The sequence below is a fragment of the Trichosurus vulpecula genome, chromosome 3 (assembly GCF_011100635.1).
Source record: "Trichosurus vulpecula isolate mTriVul1 chromosome 3, mTriVul1.pri, whole genome shotgun sequence".
In the NCBI taxonomy this organism is placed as follows: Eukaryota; Metazoa; Chordata; class Mammalia; order Diprotodontia; family Phalangeridae; genus Trichosurus; species Trichosurus vulpecula.
The window spans coordinates 155,209,068-155,229,666 of record NC_050575.1 but is presented as its reverse complement, the minus strand read 5'-3'; the positions used below and the strand labels follow the sequence as shown (position 1 = coordinate 155,229,666).

At 38.2% G+C, this 20,599-nt stretch overlaps 1 protein-coding gene across 1 annotated transcript in view; it reads left to right on the top strand.

Moving 5' to 3' along the window:
• The window catches only part of LOC118842266 (liver carboxylesterase 1-like), a 59,286-nt gene that overhangs the window by 8,159 nt on the left and 30,528 nt on the right, over positions 1-20,599 (top strand). The window contains exons 6-8 of the mRNA XM_036749850.1: positions 16,102-16,206; positions 17,763-17,867; positions 19,139-19,177. Coding sequence (XP_036605745.1) covers positions 16,102-16,206; positions 17,763-17,867; positions 19,139-19,177 — 249 coding nt within the window. The remainder of the gene's footprint in view (positions 1-16,101; positions 16,207-17,762; positions 17,868-19,138; positions 19,178-20,599) is intronic.

Sequence of the window (20,599 nt, the reverse complement as noted above, 5' to 3'; positions counted from 1 at the left end):
TAAAGAGCAAAGGGTGACTTTTGACACCAAACTCCTCCAACTTCATTTACCTCTCTCTTTTCTTTTGCTATTCATTTCCTTCTCTCTTTTTCTTCGTTCATTCATTCAACATTTTAAAATGTCTACTTGTCATAAAATATTGTATTAGTTACTATGGAAAGCACAAAGTTGAGATAAGGAATGTTCCCTGTTCTGACATAGTAGAGATAAAAGCCCCAAACAGATATCTACAGTGACATGTAAAAACAGTAAATACTGGTTAGGTTATGGAGAGCAACTACACTCATTCACTTGTTGTTGGAATTGGAACCTTATAAAATTTGTTTGGAGGATAATTTGAAAATATGCCATAGGGGGCAGAGCAAGATGGAGTGGAAGCAGGGACTTGCTTGAGCTCTCCCCCAAATCCCTCCAAACACCTGTAAAAAATGACTCTAATCAAATTCTAGAGCTACAGAACCCAGGAAATGACAGTGTAAAACAAGTCTCCAGCCCAAAACGGCCTGGATGGTGTATCAGTAAGGCAATAATAACAATGTAGATGATAATTGTCAAAATTCCTATGTAGTTCTGTATTGCAAAGTATATGAGACTCTCCACATAGAAGGTAGAAGAAGTAAACCATTTATTCAGACACCAGAGAACCGTATCTCACAAGCCATTTATTCAATCTACCAGAACAGTAAAACATTCAATATACAATATCACAACATGGAGCCTTGCCATCCCAAAACCTCTCTGACCCCCTGCTGGGGTCTTCCCAAAAACAAACTCACAGTACAGCTAAGTCAGCCTGTTCAGTTCTAATAATCATGGGGGCGGCCATTAGCAGTCATAACTGTGCTCTCTTCCTCTCTTCCTCCCTCCCTCCCTCTCTCTCTCTCTCTGCTTTTTCCTGTGACATAACTTATTTTTCCTGTCAGGAAACTCCTCCCACCACACTTGACTTAGGCTTCCTATGATGTAAGCAGGTCACATGGCCTATTAATGGGTGGGAAAAATCTCCAAATCTAAATTGCTACTGCATTAGGGCTCGAGATCTTTCCTATCCATTACATAGGGCAATAGAAATTCTAGGATAACTGGTGTCAAGAAAACTACACAACAATATAACAGAGATAACACAAGATAAGCATATAAGACGAAGTCATCATTCCTCCCTCGAATGAATGGGGCTCAAAATCTTAGGGTAGCTGATCAGCCAAGATGGTGGCTGGAAAGCAGGGACTAGCGTAAGCTCCCTGCCGAGTGCCTCCAAAAACCTATAAAAAAATGGCTCTGAACTAATTCTAGAATGGCAGAACCCACAAAACAGCAGAGGGAAGCAGGGCTCCAGCCCAGGACAGCCTGGATGGTCTCTGGGTGAGGTCTATCCCACACGGAGCTGGGAGCTGGGAGCTGGGAGCTGGGAGCTGAGAGCTGGGAGCGGAGCAGAGCAGAGCCCAGCGTGAGCAGTGCAGACCAACCAGACCAGGAGCCGGGCAGAGCGGGCCCTAGCGCCCTGAATCGGTGAGCTGCAGCAGTTACCAGACTTCTCAACCCACCAACACCAAAGACAGCAGAGAAGGTTAGTGGGAAAAGCTGCGGAAGTGGAAGGAGTTCATGGTTTGGCTACCAGCCCCGGGGGCAGCGGAGGTGGGGCAGCTACAGCTGCAGTTACTTCCAGCCCCAGGCCCACCTGGTTGGAGGAATTAAGTGGCAGATCAGAGCAGGAGTGCACAGCCTGCTGAAGGTCTAAGCCCAGTCCGGGTTGGGGGTTCTTGGGGAAGGAAGAGTGCTGGTGTGGCAGAACTGGCACATCTCCCCCAAAAGTGGAACATAGAACTCTTTAGTCTACAAGCAGTCATACCCCGCTGAAAAACTCAAGGGTCAAGTTAGTTGGTTGGGAATATGGCCAGGCAGTGAAAATGCACCCAGATTCAGTCTCAGACTTTGGATTCTTCTTTGGTGACAAAGAAGACCAAAACATACAGACAGAAGAAGTTAACAAAGTCAACAGAAACCTCCAAGAAAAACATGAACTGGTCCCAGGCCATGGAAGAGCTCAAAACGGATTTGGAAAAGCAAGTTAGAGAAGTCGAGGAAAAATTAGGAAGAGAAATGAGAAGGATGCAAGAAAACTATGAAAAACAAGTCAATGACTTGCTAAAGGAGACCCAAAAAAATACTGAAAAATACACTGAAGAAAACAACACCTTAAAAATAGACTAACTCAAATGGCAAAAGAGCTCCAAAAAGCCAATGAGGAGAAGAATGCCTTGAAAGGCAGATTTAGCCAAATGGAAAAGGAGGTCCAAAAGACCACTGAAGAAAATACTAGCTTAAAAATTAGATTGGAGCAAGTGGAAGCTAGTGACTTGATGAGAAATCAAGATATTATAAAACAGAACCAAAGGAATGAAAAAATGGAAGACAATGTCAAATATCTCATTGGAAAAACTACTGACCTAGAAAATAGATCCAGGAGAGATAATTTTAAAATTATTGGATTACCTGAAAGCCATGATCAAAAAAAGAGCCTAGAGATCATCTTTCAAGAAATTATCAAGGAGAACTGCCCTGATATTCTAGAGCCACAGGGCAAAATAGAAATTGAAAGAATCCATTGATCGCCTCCTCAAATAGATTCCAAAAAGAAATCTCTTAGGAATATTGTCGTCAAATTCCAGAGCTCCCAGATCAAGGAGAAAATACTGCAAGCAGCCAGAAAGAAACAATTTGAGTATTGTGGAAACATAATCAGAATAATCCAAAATCTGGCAGCTTCTACATTAAGAGATCGAAGGGCTTGGAATACGATATCTGGAGGTCAATGGAGCTAGGATTAAAACCTAGAATCACCTACCCAGCAAAACTGAGTATCATGCTCCAAGGGAAAATATGGATTTTTCAATAAAATAGAGGACTTTCAAGCTTTCTCAGTAAGAAGACCAGAACTGAATAGAAAATTTGACTTTTGAACACAAGAATCAAGAGAAGCATGAAAAGGTAATCAAGAAAAAGAACAAGAAAAAGAAATTGCAAGGGAGTTACTAAAGTTGAACTGTTTTGTTTATATTCCTACATGGAAAGATGACATGTATGATTCATGAGACCTCAGTATTACTCATTATTAAGGTAGCTGAAGGAAATATGCATATATATATATATGTTTATATATATATATATATATATAAGTGAATGTGTATGTATGTATATATCTATGTGTGTATATATATATACATATATATGTATATACATATATGTACAGAGAGAGAAAGAGAGAGAGAGAGAGAGAGAGAGAGAGGACACAGGGTGAGTTGAAGATGAAGGGAAGATATTTAAAAGAAATAAAATCAAATTAAGGGATGACAGAGGAACATATTGAGAGAGGGAGATAGGGAGAGATAGAATGGGGTGGATTATCTCCCATAAAGGTGGCAAGAGGAAGCAGTTCTGTGGGAGGAGGGGAGAGGGCAGGTAAGGGGGGAATGAGTGAATCTTGCTCTCATCAGATTTGACCTGAGGAGGGAATACCATACATACCCAATTGGGTATCTTACCCCACAGGAAAGAAGAGGGAAGAAGATAAAAAAGGGGGGGGATGATGGAGGGGAGGGTAGATGGGGGTGGAGGTAATCAAAAACAAACACTTTGGAATGGGGACAGGGTCAAGGGAGAAAATTCAGGAAAGGGGGTTGGGTTGGGAAGGAGCAAAATATAGTTAGTCTTTCACAACATGAGTATTGTGGAAGGGTTATACATAATGATACACATGTGGCCTATGTTGAATTACTTCACTTCTTAGGGAGGGTGGGTGGGAAGGGAGGAAGGGGAAGAATTTGGAACTCAAAGTTTTTAAAAACAGATGTTCAAAAACAAAAAAAAAAGGTTTTGCATGCAACTAGAAAATAAGATACACAGTCAATGGGGAGTAGAAATTTAGCTTGCCCTACAAGAAAGGAAGGGAAAAGGGGATGGTAGGGGATGTGGGGTGACAGAAGGGAGGGCTGACTGGGGAACAGGGCAACCAGAATATACACCATCTTGGAATGGGGGGGGAGGGTAGAAATGGGGAGAAAATTTGTAATTCAAACTCTTGTGAAAACCAATGCTGAAAACTAAATATGTTAAATAAATAAATTAAATTAAAAAACAAGCAAACAAAAAAAAAAACAAAAAAAAATCTTGGGATAAGGGTTGAAGATCTGGTCCTCCAAAGCTTTTTCCTGCAAAAATTGGATGTAGAGCTGTCCCTGCCCCATGAGATTAAGAGTCCTATTTAAGAGGTCAGTTCTTTAGCAAGCTAGCATCTGGAACTCAGTTGATGCCAGGTCCAGGGATGACACATCACAGTCATGCACAGGTCCAGAGGTGACATCTGAAGACATCAGAGGGTGGCATCTGGCTTAAGTGATCAGGCATCTGCAGGTGGATGGTACCAAGCCTTCAGGAAACAAATCTTACAAACAAATTTAACAGACAAAAGCCAAAAATAAAGAAAATATCATAGCCTCATTCATGATAGAATACATAAGTCAAGGGTACAATTTCATAATAATTTTCTCCTGGGTAAACCACTGTTACAGTATTGTCTTTCCCATGTGCTATAATTTCTGCGGCCTTTGGAACATCATCCGGATTCTGTTTTACCCATACTTTGGATCCCAATTTTATTCTATCAGTAGAACCAAATCCTTCCTTTCCTTTGATAGAGTTTTTGGAAGGAAGGTCAGTTTTCATAAGAGGTATTGTTTCACAAGGAATAATAATCATTTGAACTATTCTATCATTTTTACATAACTGTATAAATTCTTCACCCAAATTCTGGAGTGTCATAATAATTTCTCCTTGATAACTAGAATCTATCACAACTCATGTATTCTTTGAGCTGCTAATACTGGTTTAGGTAATATCCATCCAAAATGATTCTTAGGAATTCTCATACATATCCCAGTAGATATTTTTTCTTATCGCTTTTCTATCCAACCAAAAGTTCTCTAAATAATGTAAATCATATTCTGATGAGCCAGTTATTCCTGGATATGGTGGTGGGACATCTTCCCTCACAGTCCAATACTCAATATTTTGGATCTCATGTGTTTGGTGTTTTCGAATTTGCAGATTTGGGGTCATCATTCTGGCCAGAGGTGTGCTTCCTCCTAATGGTCTTATTCAAATTATGTAAAGCAGTGAACAAATTATTCTTCCAATGTTGATACAAATCATTAAAACTTAACTTTCTTAACTGTTCTTTCAAAAATCCGTTCATCCTTTCTATTAATCCAGATGCTTGTGGATAATATGGAATATGATATGTCCACTCTATGTTGTTCAATACACAATATCTCTTCATCTAATTACCTTTGAAATGCTACCCATTGTCACTTTGAATCTGCATTGGGGTTCCATAATATAGACTTATAATATCTAGAGTTTTACAGGTGTTTTTCTGGGTTGCATTCTTATAAGGACAAGCCACTAGTACACCTGAATAGGTGTCAATACAAGTACATATAAATTTGCATCCTTTATCCTGGGGTAGTGGTCCAATATAATCTGTCTGCCATATCTGGGCTGGAACTTTTCCCCTTGCTATTTCTCCAATAACTACCTGAGGAACAGTTCTTTCCTTTTCCAATTGACATATATGACATTCCTCTGTTACTTGTTTTAGCGACGAATAAGAGATACTAATACTTCGATCTTGTGCCCACCAGTGTGTGGCCTGGACCCCTAAAGGTCCAGCCATTTGGTGGACCCATTTTGCTAGTGGCAGATCATCAGTTGGTGTCAGAGTAAGGATAATATGTTCAGTAGTGATCTTTGCTAGTTGATCAGCATGTGTATTGTACTCATGTTCTGGCATAGTGAGGGGCACATGAGCATCTACATGAAAAACTGACAAATTAGTAACCAAAGATGTGTCTCATATATCTTCCCATAGTTTTTTGCCCCAAACTTGTTTACCACAAATTTCCCAATTTTGGTTTTTCCACATTGGCATCCGTGTGGCTAACACATTAGCTACTGCCCATGAATCAGTGAATATATGACACTGTCCTCCTTTCTCTGTTTTAATAGCTTGATGTACTGCCATAAGTTCAGCATGTTGACTACTTCCACCTATCCCAGCACTTTCCAAAGACCACTTAGTACGTGGGTTTTAGGCTACTGCTTTCCAATGTCTTTTATGGCCCAAATATTTTGCTGTCCCATCAGTAAACCATGCATGTTTCTTCTGTTCTTCAGTCCATCACATCCATCATTCCATTTTACCAAAGATTGTACCCACTGTTGCCTTGGTTCAGAGCATTTGTCATTTCCATCAATGTCAATGCTAGCAATAGATTCGCATAGAGCAGAAACTCCACTCTTGCCTGTTTTTGATCTATTCTGAATATACCATTTCCATTTAATTATGCTATCCTCTTGCACATGTCCAATTCTGTGAGATGCTGGTGTACTCATTACCCAGGTCATAATCAGGATTCCAGGCCTTAATATCACTTCATGTTCCAGAGTCTGTTGTTCATACCAAATCCCAATATGCAGCTAACAACTGCTTTTCAAAAGGTGTATATTGTAATCCAGATGAAGGTTGTTTCCTTGACCAAAATCCTAAGGGTACATTTCAGCTTTGTTGTTTCTGCCATAAACTCCAATTCACATAGTACAGTCACTTGTAATTCCACTGATCCACTTTGCATAGGCCATAAATCCAGAGCCAATTGTATAGCAGCTTTAGCTTCTTCAAAAGCTTTACTCTGTTCGAGGCTCCAATCAAAGTCATACTTTTCCTGGTAACTTTACATAAGGATTTCAAAATCTGTCCAAGATGTGGAATGTGGTACCTTTCAATATCCAAACAGTCTGATGAACTTCTGGGCCTCTTTCTTATTGGTGGGGAAAGGAAAATCTTGAATCTTTTGTTGAGCTTGTGGGAGAATTTCTCTCAGTCCTTTATTCCATTGTATACCCCAAAACTTTACAGTTTGAGGTGGTCCTTGAATCTTTGCAGGGTTAATTTCCCCTTGTTTGCTTTTCATATGCTTAATTAAAAGTATCAAACTCTTCTCTACTTCTTTTATTTTTTCTCCATTATCATAGTATCATCTATGTAGTATGTAAGCTGTACACCAGGTAACTTTAATTCATCCAAATGTTCAGTCACAATCCTATGACAAATAGTTGGGCTGTGCAGATATCCTTGTGGCAATCCGATAAAAGTATATTGTTGGCCCTGCCATGTGAAAGCAAACTGATCTCATTGTTTGGAGCCTAATGGGATCATAAAGCATTGGCCAAATAAATAACTGTGTACCAAATCCCATCGTATTTCTGGATCCTTTCTATTAAGGTAACAGTATCTGGAACAGTAGCATACAAAGGTGGAGTCACTTTATTCAATTGTCTATAGTCCGCTGTCATTCTCCGTGTTCCATTTGACTTTCATACTGGCCATTCAGGATTATTCCATTGAGTGGTTGTAGGGACTAACACTCCTGCTTCAACATATTCCTTTTTAATATTGCCAATTTCATCTTGCTCACCTGGCACATGATTCTGCTTCAGAGTAATTACTTTAGAAGGTTCAGGTAAAGTGATTGGGACTATCTTTATTTTTCCCAACCAAAACTGTATTAATTCCTATCATCCTTACTGCAAATTGATATCTACCCTCAGGAATATTCAGAGTCATGCCTTTCAATATATCTATTCCAGTGATGTATTTAGGAATGGGTACAATGACCATGGTATATTCTTTCTTTGGCAATTGTCCAATTTTCATCATCAGTTTCACTTGTTTGGCTGATATTTCAGTCCCTTCTAGTCCTGTGATGGTAGTAGGAGTTCCATGCTTAAATTTGTCAGGGTTTCCATAAATCAAGCTGGCCTCTGCCCCGGTATCTATCAATGCCCTAGTTATAGTATTTGATCCATTCTTCCAATATATAGTAAGATTCATACGGAATCTATAATCCTGCCTGTGTGTTTCTTTAATCTGAGCTGGGGCTCAGCCTATTCCCTAGTCTCCTTGAGGTGTGACTCACTTGGATACAAGGGTTCAAGATCTGTAGGATTTGTAAGGGTGGTTCCTACTTCTCTATTCCTTTTGCTATTAAGCACCTTTTCTCAGTACATTTTGTATAGCTCATCAGTTGGAATCCCATGTATTCTTCTAAAATCTACCCCTGCTTTCAATAGAGCAGTAAATGTTTCTTTCCTCATCACTCCGTGTTGAATCTGCTGGTTTTGTACCCTTCTCTCCTGAGGAAATTTATTATTTCTCCAGTCTCCCAAGTCACTTAACTGTGAAATCTTATCCATCACCTCTGAAAGAGGATTACCTACTTCTGCAGTGAGCAGAGTCACAGTTACTTGTTTATAAGTGAGGGGTGCCATCTTAATGATTAAATTCCTATGAGAGACTCCCAAGAGAGTTTCATAATAAACTTCAGTGCTCCCCAACATAATAGCAGTCTTCATCACCTCCTCCTTTAACTTTCTCATACAGTCCCTAATTGAATACCAGGGTCTATCTGCAGTAGGACACATAGTATCAGCAGGATACTCTTCTTTACAGACTATCACAGCCAAAGCCAACAAATTGGTGGTTTGGTTACCTCTTTGTGAATGATAATCCCTAAAAGCTTGCTGTACAAAAGAATTCAGACTAATACTTATGAATCTGATACAATCCACAGAATCTACAGGCACTCCTGAGGCCCCTTCATCACTGATTCTAACCATCCAAGATATTAACAATTCTCCCATTCTCTGGGTGAACCTACTGAAGATATCTGTGTTTTCCTTCTGTGTAAAATCTTCCAAAATCTCCCTGAACTCAGTATTATGACCCTGTGTTTCCTGCCTCCTCTGCTGCATTGGGATGCATTTCTCTTTGAGAAGTCTGGTGTGATACAGTAACACTCTGTGGCTCAGAAGTAGCATCATAGAATGTATCATCTCGTGCCTCAGCTTCTGATGTATCCTCCTGTCTAGATTCTCTGCCTCTGTTACCATGGTAACCAAACTGACTGCTAGGCTTGACCTCTGCTGAACTGAGGTACACTCTTGACCTCCTTGGCTCCTTCTGCCTTTTAGCTGAATTTACAACAGGGCTAATAGGTTCCTGTTTTTCTACCACCTGAGGCTCTCCATCTGTGGTATAGGAGAAGTACTTTCACTTGAATTATTAGGCCTTTCAGCAACTGTCTGAGTCTGGGCCCTGGGCAGTGGAAGTGGCTGCATTAGTGGCAGCAGCAGCAGCAGCAGCAGCAGCAGCAGTGGGGGGTGGGGGTGGGGGGCAGTGGTGGTGGTGGCAGTGGCTGCTTCCAGAACTCCAGGCCCACAGACAGTGAGGGGAATCAAGCAGCTGATCAGAGCAAAAGTACAGGGATCTCTTTGCTAGAGCTGAGGCAGGATTTTCTTGCTTTCTCCTGCTTGGATCTGGGTCACAGTCATGGTTGGTTATCCTGGGGTGAGGAGCAGTGCTGGTGTGGCAGAGCTTGTGGTGGCTATGGAGAAGGAGTCCTGGTAGTTTCAAGGCAGAAAACAGTGCTTGAGATCACTCACAGACCAGACCACAGGCCAGGAAAGGAGTAAACAGCTCTCATTGGATCATACCACCTCATAAGAACTGAAAATTTACAGGTGCTCAGAAATAGCTCTGAAAACAGCAAAGCACAAAACCCCTGAAGCTTGGAACAGTGCACTCTCTACTCTGGAAGCAGCCATACCTTGATAACGAGCTCAAAAGTCAAGTAATTGGCTGGGAAAATGAGCAGACATCATAAAAAACCTCAGACTATAAAATCTTACTTTGATGACAAAGAAGATCAAAACATACAGCCCAAAGAAGACACCAAAGTCAAAGATCCTACATCAAAAACCTCTGAGAAAAATATGAATTGGTCTCAGGCCATGGAAGAGCTCAAAAAAGATTTTAAAAAGCAAGCAAGAGAAGTAGAGGAAAAATTGGGAAGAGAAATGAGAGGTATGCAAGAAAATCTTGAAGAACAAGTCAACAGCTTGCTAAAGGAGAGCCAAAAAATACAGAAGAAAATAACACCTTAAAAACAGACTAATTCAAATGGCAAAAGAGCTCCAAAAAGACAATAAGGAGAAGAACACCTTAAAAAGCAGAACTGGTCAAATGGAAAAGGAGGTCCAAATGATCACTGAAGAAAATAATGCCTTAAAAATTAGAATGGAGCAAATGGAAAATAATGGCTTTATGAGAAATCAAGAAAGTATAAAATAGTACCAAAAGAATGAAAAAAATAGAAGACAATGTGAAATATGTCCATGGAAAAATCAATCACCTGGAAAATAGATACAGGAGAGATTATTTAAAAATTATTGGATTACCTGAAAGCCATGATCAAAAAAAGAGCCTTAGAACATTGTCTTTCAAAAAATCATCAAGGAAAACTGCCCTGATATTCTAGAACTGGAGGGTAAAATAGAAATTGAAAGAATCCACCGATCACCTTTTGAAAAGGATCACAAAAGGAAAAGTCCTAGGAATATTGTAGCCAAATTCCAGAGCTCCTAGGTCAGGTAGAAAATATTGCAAGAAGCTGGAAAGAAACAGTTTGAGTATTGTGGAAACACAATCAGGATAACACAAGATCTAGCAGCTTCTACACTAAGGGATCAAAGGGCTTGGAATATGATATTATGGAGGTCTAAGGAGCTAGGATTAAAACCAAGAATCACCTACCAAGCAAAACTGAGTTTCATGCACCAAGGCAAAATACGGATTTTCAATAAAATAGTGGACTTTCTAGCTTTCTTGATGAAAAGACCAGAGCAGAATAGAAAATTTGAATTTCAAATACAAGAATCAAGAGAAGCATGAGAAGGTAAACAGGAAAGAGAAGTCATAAGGGACCTACTAAAGTTGAACCGTTTTGTTTACATTCCTACAAGGAAAGATGATATTTGTAACTCATGAAACCTTTTTCAGTATTAGGGTATGTGAAGGGAATATGCATATATAGAGACAAAGGGCACAGGGTGAGTTGTATAGGAAGAGATGCTATCTAAAATTAAATAGATAAATAAACAAACAAATAAATACAATTAAAGACTGAGAGAGGAATATATTGGGAGAAGGAGAAAGGGAGAGATAGAATGAGGTAAATTTTCTCACATAACAGTGGCAAGAAAAAGCAGTTCTATTGGAAGGGAAGAGGGGGCAGGTGAAAGGGAATGAGTGAATCTTTCTCTCATCTGATTTGACTTAAGGAGGGAATAACAACTAAAAATTTTAAAAGTAAAAGAATAAAGGGAAGTTGCACTTAAAATAACTGCAGACGCTATAAAATATTTTGGAGCGTACTTGCCAAGACATTCATGGAACATATATGAACATAATTACAAATCACTTTTTATACAAAAAAATACAGATCTAAATAATTGTAGAAATATTAATTGCTTTTGGGTAGATCAAGTCATAAAATATAATAACAATTTTACTTAAAGTAATTTGCTTATTTAGTGCCATATCATACTACCAAAGAACTATTTTATAGAACTAAAAAAATAACAAAACTCATATTGAAGAACATAAGGTCAAGCACATCAAAGGAATCAATGAGCAAAAGTGAAAGGAGTACCAGATTTGAAATTAGACTACAAAGTGATAATTATCAAAACAGTCTGGTACTGGATAAAACAAAGAGTAGTTGATTAGTGGAATAAATTAGGAATACAATATACAGAAGTACATTACAACAGTAATCTAGTGTTAGATAAACACAAACACCCAACTTTTGGGAAAAGAAGGCACTATTTGACAAAAACTGGTGGGAAATCTTTAAAGCAGGTTGGCAGAAAAAAGGCATAGACTAACATCTCACACCATACACTAAGATAAAGTCAAAATGGGTACACAATTTAGATATAAAGGATAATATCATAAGCAAATTAGCAGAGTATGGAAAAAATTGCTAGTCAGAACCATGGATAAGGGAAGTGCTTATGACCAAAGAAGAGATAAAAAGGATCATGAATTGTTTTGATTTACATGAAATTAAAAAATCATGTACACAGATGAAAACAATGCAATCAAAATTAAAAGGAAAAGGAAACTTGGAAAACATTTTTACAGCAAGTTTCTCTGATAATGCCCTTGTTTCTACAATATATAGGTGACTAAGCCAAATATGTTTAAAAAATTTCCTAAATCACTAATTATAGAAATGCAAATTAAAACAACTGTGAGGTACCACCTATAAGTTTGGCTACTATGACAGAAAAGGAAAGTCACAAATGTGGGGTAGGATGTGGAAAAATAGGTACACTAATGCACTGCTTGTAGAGTTTTGAACTGGTCTGCCCATTCTGGAGAACAATTTGGAACTATGCCTGAAGGGCTATAAAACTGTGCATACCCTTGGATCCAGTGATACTACTATAAGTCCTGTATCTTAAAGAGATCAAAGAAAAAGTAAAAGGACTCAAGCATACAAAAATATTTATAGTAGCTCTTTTTATGGTGGTTAAAAATGGAAATTGAGGGGATACCCATCAATTGGGAAATGGTTGAACAAGTTGTGGGTATATGGTGAAAGAACATTGTTGTACTATTAAAAAAAAATGACAAAGGGGGTAGTTTCAGAAAAAAACAAACAAACCAAAAAAAAAAAAACACCAGGAGGAGTTATATGAACTGATGCAAAACAAAGTGAGCAGAAGTAAGAGAATATTGTGCATAGTAACAGCAATATTGTAATGATATTCAACTGTGAAAGACTTAGCTACTCTAATAAATATAATGATGTATGAGTTTCAAAGTTCTCATGATGAAAAATGCTATCCACTTCCAGAAAAAGAACCGATGATCTCCAAGTGAAGAAGGAAGCACATTTTCCCACTTTCTTTGTTTTTCTTGCTCATATTACTATTTTTTTTAACATGCCTGATAGGGAGATATATTTTTCATGACTTTAAAATGTTTAATTGGTATCATATTGCTTACCTTCTCATTGAGTGGGAGAAGAGTTGGAGGGAAGGAGAGGATTTGGAACTAAAAATTAAAATGAAGTGTTGAGAAATTAAAAATAAAATTAAAATAAATAAATTTAGAAAAAAATCAACATAAAGGAATTCTATGAAGCAATTGAGAATACCATGCATGAGGAACACAAAGATATCTAGAAAGACCCTTATGAATTAATCCAAAGTTAAACAAACAAACAAACCACAAGCAGAAGAGCAGAGTACATGAAGAAAAGTGAAGGAGAATATATGGAGAAAGAATATTCATTGGAACTTAGAAAGACTAAGAAAAGTATTATGAACCATTAGGTATTGAAATTAATTAGAATATTATATTAAATCAAAAAGATTTTGTGCAAATATAACAAATGTAGCCAAGAACAGTAGGAAAACAGAAAACTACGAAAAAGTTTTCATAGGCAGTCTGTCAGATAAAGGTCTCATTTCCAAAATTTATGAAGAACTTTGTTAAATTTATAAGAATACAAGTCATTCCTAATAATTGATAATTAGTCAAGGCTTATGAACAGACAATTTTTCAAAGAAGAAATTAAAACTATATATAGTTGTACGAAAGAATGATGTAAATCATTATTAGAGCAATGTAAATTAAAACAACTTTAAGATATCATCTTACACCTATCAGATTGGCTAAAATGATAGATGCCCTTCAATTAGAGAATGGCTAAAGAAATTGTGGTATATGATTGTAATATAATACTACTGTGCTACAAGAAATGATAAGCTGGTTGATTTTAGAAAAAAAAAAACATTGAAAGACAGACATGAAATAATGAAAAGTGAAATGAGCAGTACCAAGAGAATGTTGTACCTAGTAACAGAAATATTGTCCTAAGAATAACTTTGAATAATTAATTCATCTTGGGTATCATAAATACTCAAACCAACTATAAAGAACTTATGAAGGAAGATGCTATAGACCTCCAGAGAAAGAACAGACAAATAGAAATATGTATAGTATGGTTTTACATATATATGCACAGGTAAATATGTACATATGTGTATATATATATCTATATCTAGATATCTATTTGTGTTTAATTGTACCTTTCTCTGGGGCAGGGTGGGGAGGGATGGAGAAACAAAAAGTTCACAGCAGAGAACAAAAGAAAACTTAGAAGGAACCACTGAAATGTAGGGTAGTTTTGAAAACAATATATAGTATTTATTACGTAGTGGTTTTATTTTTAAACTCAATAATCTGGAATGGAGATTTATGGTTTTATATTGAATCCTTACATGGAAATATTCTTTGTTTTCTCTTTTTGTATTTAAGTTCAAAATCAATAAAAAGATAAAAAAGAAATCAATAAAATTGTTAATAATAATTAAGCAAGTTTAGCTTTTTGTATTTATCAACAATGTTTTAAAAGACATTTAATATAAATGAAATGTATTAGAGATACAGAACAAAGTGTTCTTTGAGATCTGAAAGTGAAGGTTGTTACTTATTAAGAGTATTAAGGAAGAGTTTATGGCATTTAGAAAATTAGAAAAAAATTAAAAAGAAAATTACTTTTTCTTCTCTCTTTTTCTTTTCTCTCTCCTTCTGGCCTCCTAGTTTTCTTTTTACTTCATCCTGTTTTTTCCTTGACGGTCTCCTTTCTCCAGGCTCTTGTCTTTTTCTTTCCCTTTCTGGCTTGCATCTAGAATGGTTATAGGGAGAGGTTGTTGAAGGCTTTTATAGTGGGGCATGAACAAAGACAGACTTTCTAGATCCTTTTCACCAGCAGGTGCCCTACTGAGAGTTATCTGAGTAATGCAGCAAAATGGGAAATGATTTTTGAAGAAACTGTCTTTGTTGTTTTCAGGAGTCCTGATCGTAGACTGATATAGCAAATTAGGCAGACCTTTCTAGACCTACTACAATTTTCAATCCCTTTTAATCCTTTTGTAACAATGAACACTGCCGGTTTTTCAGCAGTTGAGTACAGAACCAGCATTAGAACTCAGAAGTTTCCCTTGTCTGGAAAGGCATCCATTGGCTTCTGATACTCTAGTAGAGCTTCATTGCATTTAAGCTTTGTTCACACTTAAGATCTAAGTCACTCTAGGAGGATCAGTCTATTAAATTTTAGTACTCATCTACATTTCTGTGTGAGCAGCTTTCCTTAAGAATGGGTTTTTATAGGGCTAAGAACAAGAAAAAAAGGAGGGTGAGTATTGAATGAAGATTGCAGAGGGGCATTGAAAGGGAAGTCCGATATTACTGGCAGAAAAATTCTACTCACTAGCATTCACTAGTATTTAAAAAAAAAGCTAGCCCTGTCACATATTCCTGGTTAGTATCACTCATACTTATGCTACTTGCATAATTTTTCTGAGGTTCTTTGTGAAAAACTAAATGGTAGGTTAGATAGTAAACCTTGGCAATATCAGGCCATGAAAGAGAAATGAATAAACAAAAAAAAGCCTTTTAAATTCATTTATTCTTTTCCCAGAATAGTGGGTTAGTCATCCATTAGCTTTTATTAAGGCTAGATTGTTGTACCCTGACCCATCTAACTAGTTGACTAGGATGATGTGTTTAACTAGCCATATGGGCACCTAGGGCAAATTTCATAAAATGTGCCTCAGACAGGTAAGGTGAATCATTGGACCTATTATGTTCTGAAGACAAATTGAAGTGAAGGGAAAGACTTTGGGGACAAAAAGCCCAGGTGGGGTTTGGAGAGACTCCAGGACTTTTATTTGTTTTTTCAAAAGCCTTTATAAAGTACACAATAGGTAAAAGGCAATATGCAGAGAGTTTAAGATTTGAAGACAAAAAGAAAAGGTCATTCTTCTCGGAAGCTTACATTCTCATGAAGGCAACAACATAGTCATGGAAAATTGAAAGGTATTTTTGGGCATATTGCAGGTTGGGGAGAAGCTCACCTGGGGGAGGAAGTATAACAGTAGTTAGCTTCCTATTTTAACTAGTTGTTCTTGATAATTAGGCACTAGGCTCAGTTATTTTATGCTGTGGATAGAGTAGCCATTGTTATGTTCTCTAAATTTTGATACGTTAGAGAAAAGTCACATTTGCTTAACTCAGTCATGTCTCTGCTTTGAAAGCATTGTTTTAATTCCCCTCTTTTTCTCTTTCAGATTGTATCTCCTTTGACCAAGAATCTGTTCCACCGGGCTATTTCCCAGAGTGGCGTTGTCCTTATGGAATCTCTGTTCACTTCTAACATCAAACCAATAGCTGAGGTAGGCTTCTTGCATTTTTGTGATACCAAACTGGGATATACCAATAGAATAGAAAAGATTTAGAACTAAAAGAGACATCAGAAGTTTTCTAGTCCAGTTTTTTCATTTTACAGACGAGACAACTGAGTCCAAGAGATGTAATTTGTCCAAGTCAGTCATGTCATAAGGGGGTGGATCTGGAATTTGAACCAAGTCCTTTGACTTCATATCTGGTACTGCTTATGCTGCCCCTGGGATAGCTGAGGTTTAGGAGTTCTGGGATCCCAAAATAGAGACACACGGGTCCTGTCCAAATGAATTTGACCCAAGCCTTTCAGTCAAAGAAAAATAAGGTTTATTAAAGAACTGCCATATTGGGTAGACTTAAAGAATCTGAACATTTGCAATGCTAATGTAAGTGGGCCAGATTGAAGCTGAGCACTTTCATGGAAACAAGATGGATCTTTTATACAGAAAGACTGTGGGAGGGATCTAGGGTTGGCCCAGTAGTGTAGAGTGATCCAAGGAGGAGTGTAGGGAGGATCCTGATGGGAATGGTCAGTAGTCTGGAGTGACTAGAGGTCAGAAGCCAGGAACCAATAGAATGGAGTTTTGATAGGATCTAGGGTTGGCCCAGTAGTGTAGAGTGATTCAAGGAGGAGTGTAGGGAGGATCCTGATGGGAATGGTCAGTAGTCTGGAGTGACTAGAGGTCAGAAGCCAGGAACCAATAGAATGGAGTTTTGATAGGATCTAGGGTTGGCCCAGTAGTGTAGAGTGATTCAAGGAGGAGTGTAGGGAGGATCCTGATGGGAATGGTCAGTAGTCTGGAGTGACTAGAGGTCAGAAGCCAGGAACCAATAGAATGGAGTTTTGATAGGATCTAGGGTTGGCCCAGTAGTGTAGAGTGATCCAAGGAGGAGTGTAGGGAGGATCCTGATGGGAATGGTCAGTAGTCTGGAGTGACTAGAGGTCAGAAGCCAGGAACCAATAGAATGGAGTTTTGATAGGATCTAGGGTTGGCCCAGTAGTGTAGAGTGATTCAAGGAGGAGTGTAGGGAGGATCCTGATGGGAATGGTCAGTAGTCTGGAGTGACTAGAGGTCAGAAGCCAGGAACCAATAGAATGGAGTTTTGATAGGATCTAGGGTTGCAGGAGGCAATCCAGTGGTAACAGACAATGAAGGCCTGGGCTAGGTTAAGGGTAACAGAGAATTGGGCATAGGGATAATGAAATGACAGTTTAGGGGATTATAGCTTCAGGTGAATGTCAGATCAAGTGGGAAGATTCAAGGAGAGTCCATGGGGATTTTCAGAGCCTGTACTCCATCAGGATCGTACTTTTAAGAACATACTAGTTTCTTTTACTATCTCTTCTTTGACTACTTTGAGCATTGATAATTCTCCATACATAGACAGAAATTGCTCTTGGAAGATAGAAATGATAGGTGGAGACAGATATATATGTGTATCTATCTATCTATCTATCTATCTATCTATCTATCTATCTATCTATCTATCTATATCAATTGATAGGTAGAAATAATAGCAAAAGATAGAGCTAATTTTTTTTTGGCAGAAAATTACAACCCTGAGTGGGTGTAAAATAACTACTTCAGCCAGCATGGTTCACTGTATTCGTCAGAAGACAGAAGAAGAGATCCTGAATACAACTCTGAAGATGGTAGGTGACTTTAGAGTTCTTACCCAATACCCCTTTAGGAAGTTTCATGGTATATTATGACTTCAGATTCAGATGGCGTCCCATGTCTGAGAAGCTGTTACCTTCAGAGTCGCAGGTAGCCATGCTTTTAACAATGAACCTAAATATCTTTTCAAATTACCTTGATTGATGTGACAATCACCCAAGTCATGGTCTAGGAAATAAGTTTCAGGCTTTCACATTTGCTGTCCTTATGTCCACCTATCTGAGGCCAGTGAAGGTAGACCAGAAGAACACTAGAGATCCCTCATCATTTAATTATTCAGTAGTCAGATATTTCTAGAAACTGTCATCCCAGGGAAAGTTAAGGTAGAGGGTAGTGGAGTGTGTCTCTAGGAGATGGTGGAAAGCAAAAATATCAGTCTCTTCCCCGTAGATTGAGATCTGTGCTCCATATGGAGGTGGATGAATGGAAGGGAATAGACAGCTATATATTGCCTGCCATGTGCCTGGCACTGTGCTAAATGCTTTAGTATTGCATTTGATCCTCACAAGGACCCTAGGAAATACATATTATTATTATAGCAATACTATCCCCATTTTACAGCTGAGGAAGCTGAAGCAGACAGTTTGTATAGCCTTGAATAATTTGGATAATTGCCACAATTCTCTGTGTTTTGCAGAGATTAGTGGGGAATCTTTGGAGGATCCAGAGATTCTGGAACATTCAAAATGGCTTAGATAATGCATCTGTCCCTGGGTGATTTATGAAGTAGTCAATGAGATGACTGTTTCTGGATTAGGTCGAAGGTCACTGGCAAAGTTTTTACCAAATGCAACCTTACTTTGAAGATTATATAAATGAAAAATGCTGTCATATTTTTTTCACATAGTTTTTCACCTGAAGTAATGAGTTGAGCAGGGGAAAAAGAGAGAAGGATGTTGAAAATTTTGCCTTATACAAAAGGATGAAAAAAGGAAAATCCTTCTAATTTATAGGCCTGCATGTCTCAGATCTGTCTTCTCCCAAATCCCAGAATTAAGGATATATAGGAGGAGTGGTCCAGAGCCTAGAATGATGACTCCAAGATTGAGTTCCAACAGACCTTGTTGCTCTTAAGGAAATTCACTTCTCTTTTGTGAGGGGCAGGCACCAGAGTCTTGTCCATTTCATCCTTGTACATAGCCTTGAAAGCCATAAGAGAAGAAACCTAATCTTCTGGTGAAATAGCAAGATTGGCTCTTTTTGAGAAGTTTTTTCACCTTTGTTTTTTGTTTTTTTTTCCCCACAGAAATTATTCACTGTGGATTTTATTGGAGACCCCACAAAGGTAAATTGCCCTTGTCTTCTCAAGTAGAACTTTTATGTCTTGGCTCCTTTAAGCTCTAGTTAAGCAAAAGGAACAACATCATTCACAATCAAAAAGCAATGGACTTCACTCTCCCAGTGGAACCATTTCAATCCCATGCCATGCAGTACTGACCTGGCCAGTCTAAGATACACAACTACCTAAGGGCAGGTGCAAAGCTGTATACCCCTACTAGAGGATGACCTTATGATTTCAGATAAACACCCAGGGAAGCCCCTGAGCTGGGCAGTTGACTCCCCTTCAGTAACTTCCAGAGATAAGGTCAAGGCATCAAATAAACCTTACTACTTAAAAAAAAATTCCCTGCATGGTTAATTGTTAAATCAACACTACAGTGATTTGGCATTTTGAAGACTCCAAACTTTCTCTGAGTTCAGCAATAAGGAACATTCTCCTTGGCACTTCTTCTACCATCACCATCACTACAAAGTTAGTTGTCCCCTTAGCTGGTCTTGTATTCATAGAAGACTTTAGAATCCCTTCTTTTATTCAAGTTGTTCCTCAAATCCCACTTGCTCAAGAAGTCCTCCCAGGCTACGTAAAGGACTATTTAGCCCTCCAACCCCACTGTCTCTAAATATGGGCCTCTTCTGGATTTCTCCAGCTCATCACCCCTAACTTTTCTCAAGTCCTAGCTTGTATATAATGGAAATATATCCTTTCTGCTTGATTTAGTTGCCATAGTAAGCTGAAGGGCTATCTCTGTTTTCTGACTTGCATAAATGGCAATATGGTAAAGTAGAAAGAAGCTTGGATTAAGAGGATTAAGAGAAGCTTGGATTAAGCTTGGATTATTCCAGAAGTCCTAGTTTTGCCACTTACTAATAAGGAGACCATGACTACTCACATCCCCTTCCTGAACCTCAATTTCCTCATCTCTAAAAGTAGAAAGTGTAGAAGTCCTTCTTTTACAGTTGAGAATAAGGGGAGTAGTTGGGTTTTAAATTTTGTATTGTCAGTGACTAACGCATAATAAACATGATTAAAAGACTCTAGGCTTAAGAACTAAAATGGGTCTTAGAGGACATCAAGCTGAAACCCTACCTATTTTATACTTGAGGTAACTAAGGCACAGAGAGGTTAAAGCTACTTGTTTAGTGTCACATAGGTGGTATTTACTGAGATAAGTTGTGAATCCAGATCCTCCTGATCCCAAGTCCAGTGTCCTAAATACTCCATGACTCTGACTCTTAATAAATGTCGGTTTAATTGAATATTTGTTGAATCAGGGGGCCTGACCCGTGGTGGTACAGGGACTAGATCACTGGGCATGGAGTTAGGAAGACCCGATTCAAATCTATTCTCAGGTATTTTCTAGTTGTTTAACCCTGGGCAAGTTACTTAATTTCTGTTTGCTTGAGTTTCCTCACGTATAAAATGGGG